Source organism: Aedes aegypti, chromosome 3 (assembly GCF_002204515.2).
Source record: "Aedes aegypti strain LVP_AGWG chromosome 3, AaegL5.0 Primary Assembly, whole genome shotgun sequence".
Classification (NCBI taxonomy): domain Eukaryota; kingdom Metazoa; phylum Arthropoda; class Insecta; order Diptera; family Culicidae; genus Aedes; species Aedes aegypti.
Window position 1 is genome coordinate 58,899,866 of NC_035109.1, and position 12,143 is coordinate 58,912,008.

Sequence of the window (12,143 nt, forward strand, 5' to 3'; positions counted from 1 at the left end):
CATTGCTACATTATTAACAAATTGTTTTAATTAAAGACTCAATTTTTAATTAAAATGCCTGTTCTATCTTCCTTTTCCGCTCAACGAATCGCCGTAACTCGTCCATTCGGTGGCTGTAAAATTCGGTGATGGCCCCCTCCGGAAACCTGTTTTTGTGGACGCCCCTCCCCCCGCAGCGCACATCAATCACATCCGGGACGTGGCCGGGGTTGACCACGTGGGCATCGGAGCCGGTTACGATGGCGTAAATCTGTAAGTGAGCCGAAAATAGCCTCGCCGCAACTTTTAATTCTGATTCCATGAATTAACGCGCGTTTTTTTCTATGTTTCATGTTTTCCTTTCACGTCGACATCAAAACAACCAAATCAGAGTTCCCCAAGGGCTGGAGGATGTCTCGCGGTATCCGTATTTGTTCGCCGAGCTGCTGGAGTCGGAGAAGTGGACCGAGGAGGATATCGCCAAGCTGGCGGGGAAAAATTTAATTAGAGTTTTCAAACAAGTAGAACAGGTGAGTCGGGACGGAGACTAAGGGCAGGTGAGTACAGTGACTCGCATTCGTGTTCGTACAGTGCTGTCACATCGAAGATGTAAAAGACTATCAATTGATATATGAATGACATTGGTGTATAAAAAATGTTTCTATTTACTTTCATCTGTAATTTATATTCGTAAATTTAACAAAACTCTGTAAGGTACCCTGGTGCAAGTGAGAATTCGGGGTAGGTGGGACCTTCAGGAAAAACTAATTTGTGGTAAGATTTTCAAGGGGGTATTCTTCTGCAAAGTTGAAGCCCTGAATGAACACGGAATGTGTTTGGAACAAAATATATTGTTGTTTTTTCAAGAATGTGTACTGCATAACAGTGGCAACTTCAGCGCCACTTTTTACTTTTATGGAAAATGGTGGCACGTTTGACGTATTGCATTGTTTCAAAATAAAATAATCGTGTCAAAAATCGGATTATAACCAGTAAGCACTAGTTTGGAATATTATTAACAGATCATCTTCTTCTTCTTTTTCTTAGCATAACGTCCTCACTGGGAGAAAACTTGCTTTTCAGCTTAGTATATTATGAGCACTTCCACTGAGAGCGTTTTTTGCCAAAGTTGCCATTTTCGCATTCGTTTATCATATGGCAAGTACGACGATACTCTAATTCGAAACGTTGGAATCGTGTTTCAGTGTGTAGTAATAATCGTTAATTATCAACAATCTCCAAATTAAACAACCGATGGTGACTAAAACACTATAGCACTAGGGATTCCACCAGAAATTCTTCCTGGAATTTTGCCAGTAATTCTACTAATAATTCCTCTAGAAATTTATCCACAGATTCAGCAAAATCTTCTATAAATTATTCAGGATTTCCTCCACTGATTCCTTCAACGATCAATCCAAAAAAAAAAAATCCTCAAGTGATTTCTTAAGCAATTCTTAAAGGCTTACTCTAAGACTGCCTCCGATAATTCCTCCAGAGATGGCTATAACAGTTTTTGTGATGAAATCGCCAGAGAAACTTTTTGATAGAATCCCTAGAAGATCTTCTGATGAAATCTCTGGAACTCTGTAAGGGAACTCCTGACGGGATTCTTATAGGAACTTCTGATGAAATCCTTGGACTCCTGATAATAAACCTGGTGGAACTTCGTTACAATCCCAAGAAAAAACCCTGATGGAATTCCTCGAGAAACCCCTGATATAATCTCTAGAGGAATTCCAGGTGCAATCTCCGAAAGAACTCCTCATGGAATCCGTAGAGGAAATTCTGAAAGAACCCCCGTAGGAATTCCAGATGGAGTCTCTGAACGAACTCCAGATGGAATCCCTGGAGGATCTCTTGATGTAATCCCTAGAAGAACTTCTGATGTAATCCATGGATGAGTTCCAGGTGGAATATCTGAAGTTTTGATGTTATCTCTAGAGGAGATGAAACTCGTGTTGAAATTTCTGAAAGAATTCTTTATACCCTGATGGAATCTCTGGAGGAACTCCTTATAAAATCCCTAAAAGAAATCCTTATGCAACTCCTGAAACAGTTTCTGGAGAACTTCCAGGTGAAATCTCTGAAACAGTTTCTGACTAAATCCCTGAAGGAATCAAAAAAAAACCTGATGCATCCCCTTGAGGAACTCCTGATATAGTATCTGGAGAAATTCCAGGTAAAATCTCTGAAAGAACTCCTGGCGAAATCCCTGGAGGAATTCCTGATAAGACTCCAGATAAAAATCCTGATCTAATCTCTAGAGGAACTCTTTATGATATCTCTTGAAGAAATCCTGATGGAGTTCTTCGAGGAACTGATGTTAATTCTTGAGGAACTCCTGATATAATCTCTGGAGGAAATCCATGTGGATTCTCTAAAGAACTCTTGATGGAATCCCTAATGAAACTCCTGATGAAATCCCCAGAAGAACTCTGATGGATGTCCTTAAGGCCCAAGTAAAAATGATGCAAAAGCCAAAACTGAAAAAGCAGTTTTCCCCCCTTGAACAGATAAATCAAAGAAAATAAAAACATCAGGCTTTTTTATTTGCCAAATAAAAAGGCTGTGTGTTTTTATTTTTATCAACCTGCCGTTTAAAAAGGAGAAAACTGCCCTTTCAGTTCTGACCTTCTTGCCATTTTCTCTTGCCCCTTAAGGTACTCCTGCTAGAATCCCTATAAGAACTCCTGGTGGAATCCTTGGAGGAGCTTTGGAAATATTGGAGGAACTCCTTATGTAAGCCCTTGAAGGTTTTCTGACGAAATCCCTGGAGGAACTCTTGATATAATCTCTGGAGGAATTCCAGGTGGAATATCTGAAGGAACTTCTGATGCAGGTGGAATCCCAGAAGGAATTTTCTTATGGAATCCCTGGAGGAATTTAAGATGATATCCTTGAAAGAACTCCTGTTGGAATCTGTTCTTATGGAATCCCTGGAGGAATTCAAAATGGAATCTGAACTTCTGAAAGAACCCCTGAATGCATTCCAGGTGGAATCTCTGAAGAAACTCTTTGCTGGAATCCATGGAGAAACTCCTGATGGAATCCCTTAAAGAACTTCTGATGTAATCCCTGGAGGAACTCTTCTTGGAATTCCTGGAAGAACTCCTAATGGATTCCCTGAAAGAACTCCTGAGAAGAAATCCTTAGAGGAATACTTATTGAATCCCTGTAGGAACTCCTGAATGAATCCTTTGAGGAACTCCTGGTGAAATCCTTAGAAGAACTCCTGTGGAAGGACTTAGAGGAACTTCTGATGGAATCCCTAGATAAACTTTTGATTGCGTACCTGTAAGAACTCTTGATGAAATCCCAAGAAGAACTCTGATGGAAGCCCTTTAAGGTACTCCTGTTATAATCCCTATAAGAACTCCTAATGGAATCCTTGGAGGAGCTCCTAAACATTTTCATATATATGAATTCCACCGAATTTTTAGCAATTCCACCGAACCTGACGAATTTTTTTTTTTTAATTTAATTTTTGTATATTTTGGATCGCCTGAAAATTTGCATACAGATTCTTTATGACCAAAAATGCCATTTTGCACCTTTTTGGATCCCCTCAAACATATCCAAAAATAAAAAAATCTAAGTAAAAAAATTCTAAACAACTTATGTGTTTTATTGCACAATGTTTCAAAATGGAAGAATTATGGACAAAAAAGTTATGATTTTTTATAAAAATCCAGATTTTGAAAAAAAAAATCTAAATAGAGGAAAACAATAATTTTTTATGTATTTGAAAGTACATAAAAATTGCAATCGAAAAGTACTTAAGAAAATTTTTTCTATGTTGCATCAATTTCGATATATACTCATATTTATATAAAATTTTCAAATAAAAAAGTAAAATAGGCCCTTTTTAAACATATTTCGTGTTTCTCCATTCCAGAAATATTTTATTTTGATTGAGTGAATCGTAGCTGAATTGTTTATTGTTTGATCAAAACCTATATACTAAAGTATTTTAAAAAATATGCACGGTAAAAAAATATAAACGAAATTTTCAAATGAAAATTTAGAGTTCATTGTTCTTAAAAACCGCAAAATTGATGTTTTTAATTTTTGGATATGTTTTGCAGCATATTGTTTGTAATTTCTTGCGCATTGCCTCAAAACGGAAAATTTTTGGATAAAAAATAAATTATTTGAAAAAATAAATAAAATGAATTTATGTAAAACGATATTTTTGGTGCGATTTTTGAATACAGAAAAATAACTATATTTTTAAATATGAAAAATTTCTATCGAAAAATACTCAAAAAAAATTTAGCTGAGAAGCATCACTACCGAGATATACACGGTAAATCTAAACGAGGCATTATAAATGTGATTCTATCACAACGGTGTACCTTTGGTCCCCAGGGCTAAGCCCGGCTAATGGGTAAAGCCCTCTCATCGCAGCAAGATCGTACAACCATGGAGAAGGAAATCGTTTTTACTTTTTTTTTTTGTTTTTTTTTTTATATTTATATTTATATTGCAATTTTATTTCTTAATTATATCAAATACTTTCTTGTTGTTCTTGTTCTTGTTCTAATAACTGTTTAGCTTGTGTTGCAAAATACCTGAATGTATTAAATGTATCCACTATTTTCTGAACCGTCCATGACCTCGGCAATATTGAAAGTAGTTGGAGTTTTTCGTTCCTGGTGATACCGTCTTTAGAAAATTTATATTTAATTTGTGCAATCATTTCATCAAACTCGTTAACCTTATCTCTGTCAATTTCATCAATTGTATTTAACTTGAATATTTCTCTTCTTATTTTTTTATTAACTTCATATTTTCGCTCTAGATAGTTGAGTTCAATTAGACAGTTTTAAACGACAAGAATCACAAATTTTAAGCTTACTATTTAATTTATTCTGTTCAGCAAATCCCAACAAAACCAATTTCTGAATATTATCTTCCGTAAGATTTCGACAATGTTTAGAACAACTTTGTTTGAACACTTTAATACATCTTGAACTGATATAACTCATTGCGAAAAAATGATATTTGTACAGCTTCACGCACAACAAAAATAAATACTTCTGTAAAACGCCTCAATTCACAATATAATGCTGTATCTTCTTTCGTAGCACGTCAATTTCACAGGCAAATAAACGTCACCTACAATCACTGAACAATCACTGTTGATACAACACTAATGCTCTCACGGTTTCAGACTTACCTTATATACTACATAGGTACTTCACACCATGAAGTTTTCGTACCGCATTTTTTTCAATGATGAACTACAGCTACAGTGATAAAACTTGACAACATAGCGCATTATTTTTGTACCCATGAAGTACGTTTAAAAAAAGCATCGTTTTTCTTTTATTCATTTACCATGTCCAAATGTATGGGTATGGGAAAAACGTGTTTGTTCATCATACCTACTAACACAGGCAAAAGTGATAAAAACCCTTGTGGAGCCTGTTCAGTAGAATGCCTGTAAATATACAAAAAGATGAGTAGTACTGTTCCTTTTAATTCTACTATTGCATTCTTCGACAGATACGCGTATTTCAACCTCAATTGTAAAGCCGTCTTCAGTGTTGTGTACTTGAATTGACTTGGTTTGTGTTGTTGAAATCAAAATAAAATTTTCCGGAATGGAGAAACACGAAATATGTTTGAAAAGGGCGTATTTTTCTTTTTTTTATTTGAAAATTTTATATAAGTATCAGTATATCTCGAAATTGATGCAACCTAGAAAAATTTTACTTAAGTACTCTTCCAATGCATTTTCACTACTATCAAATAAACACATAAAAAATATTGTTTTCCTCTATTTCGTTTTTTTTTTCAAAATTTTTAATATATTATAAATTTATAACTTTTTTGTCCATAATTCTTCCTTTTTTTTATTTTATTGTTTTATGGCTATAGCGGTCATGCGACTCAAAGCTAAAGGGAGTCTATAGAAGCAAATGATGGAAACGAATAGGTGCATAGGCGTCGCAAGGGAGCGACAAGATTGAAAATTTATAATTAGGTGGTGAAAATTGAGCAAGCCATTTTAAAGTCAGTAAGCATCGAAGCGTCCTGTATTTTGCCTAGCTTCTCTACTGGAAAAGGGTTGGCTCAAAGCTTCGAGTTTTGCTACCAACACAGGCAAAATACAGGAGGCTTCAATGTGCTCATATACTGACGGCAATCAGTTGTTGCAGTTCTAACAAGATCATGTGGTGACTGGCGGGAAGAGCACACATGATAGAGACAAACCATCTCTGACTGCGTGTTAATTCCCAATATCAGTCATCGATCGATAGAACCGTTCGGTTGATTGCCGTCAGTATATGAGCACATTGAAGCCTCCTGTATTTTGCCTGTGTTGGTAGCAAAGCTCGAAGCTTTGAGCCAACCCTTTTCCAGTAGAGAAGCTAGGCAAAATACAGGACGCTTCGATGCTTACTGACTTTAAAATGGCTTGCTCAATTTTCACCACCTAATTATAAATTTTCAATCTTGTCGCTCCCTTGCGACGCCTATGCACCTATTCGTTTCCATCATTTGCTTCTATAGACTCCCTTTAGCTTTGAGTCGCATGACCGCTATAGCCATAAAACAATAAAATAAAAAACAATCACGGTCGATACCTTCTCCTACATAATTCTTCCAGTATGAAACATTGTGCAATAAATCACATAAGTTGTCCCCTAAAACATGTCCAAAAATAATAAAAATCACAGATGCATTTTCATAGAAAATCGATTTTATTTTATTTTTAATAAAAAAATTTGTCATTATTTTTTACCGTGCATTTTTTTTTTCAAATAGTCCTAAACAATACCTACAACAACCGCAAAATATATCCAAAAATTAATAAACATCAATGTTGCGGTTTTTAAAGCCCCAAGCACAATGTGAGCGGCAGCACAGAACAAAGGCAAAACGGCAAGCCCATCTTGAGCTACACTCTACTTGTCAAATCAATGTTGAAAAGGATTTAGTCAACATGGGATTGATAAGTAAGCATGCCGTTTTGCCGATGTATCGCGTTACCGTTCACATTGTGCTTGGGGCTTAAGAACTATTAGCTTCAAATTTTCATTTGAAAATATCGTTTATATTTTTTACCGTGCACTCTTTTTTCAATACTTAAGCAAAAATGTTTTGATCAAACGATAAACGATTTAGCTACGATTCGCTCAATCAAAATATTTTTTTTCTGGAATGGAGAAACACGAAATATGCTTGAAAAGGGCCTATTTTTCTTTTTTTATTTGAAAATTTTATATAAATATGAGTATATCTCGAAATTAATGCAACCTAGAACTACTTTTCGATTGCAATTTTTCTGTACTTTCAAATAATCACATAAAAAAAATATGTTTTCCTCTATTTCGATTTTTTTTCAAAATCTGTAATTCTTTAAAAAATCATAACTTTTTTGTCCATAATTCTTCCATTTTGAAACATTGTGCAGTAAATCACATAAGTTGTCCCCTTAAACATATCCAAAAATAAAAAAAAATCGAAACTGCGTTTCTGGAGAAAATCGATTTTGAAATTTTGTTTTTGAAATAAAAAAAAACCTGTAACTTTTTTTTACTGTGCATATTTTTCTCCATATAGTCCTAAGCAATACCTACAACTTTGTAGAAGATCTCAAATCGATCGGACAAACCGTTTTCGAGTTACAGTTTTTTAAGGATTTGCCATGCATTTTCCGATACGCCCTTCTCAAAAATAAGGCGAGGTTCAAAATGGCGGTCCAAAAGTGCATAATGGCATTTATGGTCATAAAGAATCTGTATGCAAATTTTCAGGCGATTCAAAAAAAAAGGAACTCCAGATGTAATTATTGGAGAAACTCCTTATGTAAGCCCTAGAAGATCTCCTGACGGAATCCCTGGAAAAACTTCTGATAGAATCCCTGGAGGTATTCCAGGTGGAATCTATGAAGGAAGGTGGAATTCCAGAAGGAAATCTATGGCATCCCTGGAGGAATTTCTGATGGAATCTCTTAAAGAACTTCTGATGTAAACCCTGGAGGAACTCTTATTGGAATCCCTTGAAGTACTCCCATATGGAATTCCTGGAGAATCGCCTGATGGAATCCTTAAAAGAATTCCTAATTGTATCTCTGTAGGAACTCCTGAATGAATCCCATGAGAAACTCCTGGTGAAATCCTAGGTAAACAGTTTGAGAATTTCTTGAAGATGAGCGAACCCGTAGCTGAACGGTTCATCGGAGATGTGAATCGTACGTTTAAGGAGAAGGCACGTTGTTTGTTGGTGGATTTGGAGCTCGATAAACGATTTAAGGCCAGTGAATCAAATTGTCATCAAAGCAGACAAAAAACAAACAACAAAGCAGGCTCGTTCACAACCGTTTGTCCCAACTTTTGCGGATAACGATACAATCAGACGCAATATTGTCATGACAATCACAGGGCGCAACATTGTCGCAGCTTTTTCAACTCGCGTTTAATTAGTTATTTTAAACATAAAACCAAATTTGTTTTATGGATGCTGTTCGATAATGTGCCAATGTTTACCAAAACGGAGAAAGTTCTGTCAAATTGTAATAAAATGCCCAGAAAATCGCTGCAAACGTGATGATCGATCATTGTCATATTCTGTTCAAGTGCTGATAAACAGATGTTGCGGAATGAAATTGTTGCAACATGAATAGGAGATGACAATGTCTTTGTTGCTGCGTATTGGGTGGCAATTGATTCACTGTTTAAGGCAGAGGCTGCATCCACGGCAGTTTACCTTACGAAGCGATCTTCGACGAAGGGCAGTCTAGCAACACCGCTGGAAATGTTTTCTGGCAAAAACAATATCTATCCCATCTCCTGGCGTTTCTCTGCTCTGCTCTGCTCTGCTCTGCTCTGCTCTGCTCTGCTGCTCTGCTCTGCTCTGCTCTGCTCTGCTCTGCTCTGCTCTGCTCTGCTCTGCTCTGCTCTGCTCTGCTCTGCTCTGCTCTGCTCTGCTCTGCTCTGCTCTGCTCTGCTCTGCTCTGCTCTGCTCTGCTCTGCTCTGCTCTGCTCTGCTCTGCTCTGCTCTGCTCTGCTCTGCTCTGCTCTGCTCTGCTCTGCTCTGCTCTGCTCTGCTCTGCTCTGCTCTGCTCTGCTCTGCTCTGCTCTGCTCTGCTCTGCTCTGCTCTGCTCTGCTCTGCTCTGCTCTGCTCTGCTCTGCTCTGCTCTGCTCTGCTCTGCTCTGCTCTGCTCTGCTCTGCTCTGCTCTGCTCTGCTCTGCTCTGCTCTGCTCTGCTCTGCTCTGCTCTGCTCTGCTCTGCTCTGCTCTGCTCTGCTCTGCTCTGCTCTGCTCTGCTCTGCTCTGCTCTGCTCTGCTCTGCTCTGCTCTGCTCTGCTCTGCTCTGCTCTGCTCTGCTCTGCTCTGCTCTGCTCTGCTCTGCTCTGCTCTGCTCTGCTCTGCTCTGCTCTGCTCTGCTCTGCTCTGCTCTGCTCTGCTCTGCTCTGCTCTGCTCTGCTCTGCTCTGCTCTGCTCTGCTCTGCTCTGCTCTGCTCTGCTCTGCTCTGCTCTGCTCTGCTCTGCTCTGCTCTGCTCTGCTCTGCTCTGCTCTGCTCTGCTCTGCTCTGCTCTGCTCTGCTCTGCTCTGCTCTGCTCTGATTTTGATTTTGATAATATTTGTCCAAATTCATGTGACAACAGTGCTCTGTACGAATATGACATTAATTCACTGTATATCTGGAAGGGAGCGGTTTCGATCGAATATAATTATGTGCAGCACGGAGACGGTTTCAATGTTCAATGAATTGCGTAATTAGGTTTTTGCAATTTCTCATCGTAATAGGCTGTTTTTCATCACGCCAATTTGTCATGAAACGGCCTACTTTCCTGCACTGAAGTAGCAGTGCGGGAATAGTCATTACCTAACTGAAACCAGTGCTGTAATGATTCATTACGCAACGCTTTCTCATTACGTAACTGTTTTGGGTTGCGTAATGAATCATAACACAACAATTTTTCAGAAATTGTGAAATAATGGTGAATGCATTCCGACATAATTTCTGATACCCTCAAGTGGTCTTTTACGAAATTGCAAAAAATGTTGTACGTAACTCGTTGCAGAACTCGATTTTTACAGCACTCGTCGTAATTATCCTACTCGGCAAGCCTCGTAGGATAATTTTACGACTCGTGCTGTAAAAATCATCATTCTGCAACTTGTTCCGTAAACTACTATTACATTATTAATTGACTATTGATATCGGTAGCTGCGGCAAATCAGGGAGCAAAGCCGTTTTGTTGGGTAAACATGAATCTGATGCATTGATGTTTGAGATTGAATTGAAAATCAAAGTTGTCTATTTTTTCCCTCTATTTCTTTCATCTAGGTGCGTGACCAACTGGAGGCCCAGGGCATGCTGCCGATAGACCAATCGATCCCACCGGAGGACATCCTTGGGAGGTCCTACTGTCGCTATTCGGGGCCACGAACGTGACGCAAACGAAATCTTCCCGTAAGCTACTACTATAAGGTATTCCCTTGAACCAAAAGTCATTCTAGATATGGTTGGTCTTTGAAAATTCGGAAAAGTACAATCATACTAAGTTCATCACTCCGAATGTGGAGAAACGAAATCAAACTAGCACCGTAACGCAACAACTCACATTGTACACATTCACACTACCTGACAGTAGGTTATTACAATTCACCGGTACATACATTTTCCTTCGCTAGTTGAGAAAACTGCGAAGGAAATCAGTCACTTTCAAGGAGGTTAATAAGAGTAAAACCAATTATTAAAAAAGCCAACAATCAAACAACCAACTCACAGAAGAAGATGATTTTAAGAGAATAAAAAAGTTCGCATATCATACAGGAGCCGAAACCAATGATGGTAGTGGCAACGAAGGGCAAACCGTGAAACGCAAACACTCATCACTACCGAATTTTTTCCAAGAAAACCAAATTTTCGTATATTTTTCTAATGTAAAATAAAAGTGCAACGATAGCGTTATTATCCAAATCCGAAAAAAGCAACAAGTAACTACTAAAGAGAATGAAGCGTAACCATTTGAAGAGACAAAAAAGAAAACAAAGATTAAATATTTAGGGCAAAGATGGACTAACGAAGTTACGAAATTCAAATGTTGAAAGGTGGAAATAAATTCTAAATAACGGAGAGAAAACCTTTAGGCTAATTGTGTATAAAAAAAACATTAAAAAGTGAACGATACCAATGAAATTTAATCAAACAATAACTGTGTAGAAACAAAACTATTGACATGTTACATACCGAATAAACACGAACAAAAGAAGTCACGAAACGGAGATGTTGTTACAACAACTGTTTGGGTTTGGAATGTGAGTTGCATTTTTTATAAGAGTGAGACCAGTAAAAAAGCCTTCAGATATGTTGGACCGAATCAAATTTGTTACACAAAAAAATTGATAAGTGGCTGAATGTCCATGTCGGAATCTGAACTGTTCATTGGCAAAAATTGCATTTTTGTCGATATGGGTCATTTTGTTAAAAATTATCCTTTTACTGAAGGAGGAAATCTACCTGATTGGAAAATAGCTAGAAGCTTGTGCAAGATTTGACTGAGAATGCTTTCAAACTCCTGAGTAACTTGAATGACCTTCTAAGGTTTTTTTCCAAGACGTTGTCCAGTAAGCCTATTGCTAACGGGTCAAACGAAAAATCAGGCTCAAACAAGCATCAAAAAGGAATTCATAGTTGAAAAAAGTACTAAAAAGTACGGTTTTTTAGGCACTGAGAAGTACTGTTTTATTGCTTCAGGTAGCTTTAATTATTCTTCTTGTTTTGTCTGCTCATCAGCTTTGTTACACATTTCATTCTGTACCGATGAAAATGGAAAGCACTTGTCGGCTAGCTAATTATATTCTAATTCCCTCTCTGTTACCAAGCGAAGCCTTCGCAAACAAAGAACACTGATTGCACCAATAAAGCACCATAAAAATCACGACCCTCAACATCTTACGACGACAGAAATAGAAATTTAATCACATTTGCCACGTGGAGGCGAGAGGTTAAGCTACTCCGCCTCGTGACGGTAACATTCAGTGCGCCATAAATCTCAATTGCTAGCACACAATAAATCATAAATGTTCGACGGCCTACGCCAACCATAAAAAGCCCTCTCTCTTTAACCCCTCCCACCCAGTGTCAGGGTGGGGAGAACATCCAGCCAGAAACAATGTACCAGCAACAACACTTACA

At 37.8% G+C, this 12,143-nt stretch overlaps 1 protein-coding gene across 1 annotated transcript in view; it reads left to right on the forward strand.

Moving 5' to 3' along the window:
• LOC5566575 (dipeptidase 1) overlaps nucleotides 1-11,335 on the forward strand; it is a 177,492-nt gene extending 166,157 nt beyond the window's left edge. Inside the window, exons 7-9 of the mRNA XM_021850354.1 lie at nucleotides 177-252; nucleotides 371-509; nucleotides 10,290-11,335. Of these exons, the coding sequence (XP_021706046.1) occupies nucleotides 177-252; nucleotides 371-509; nucleotides 10,290-10,397 (323 nt within the window). The 3' untranslated portion in view covers nucleotides 10,398-11,335. The remainder of the gene's footprint in view (nucleotides 1-176; nucleotides 253-370; nucleotides 510-10,289) is intronic.
• Nucleotides 11,336-12,143: the final 808 nt, after the last annotated feature.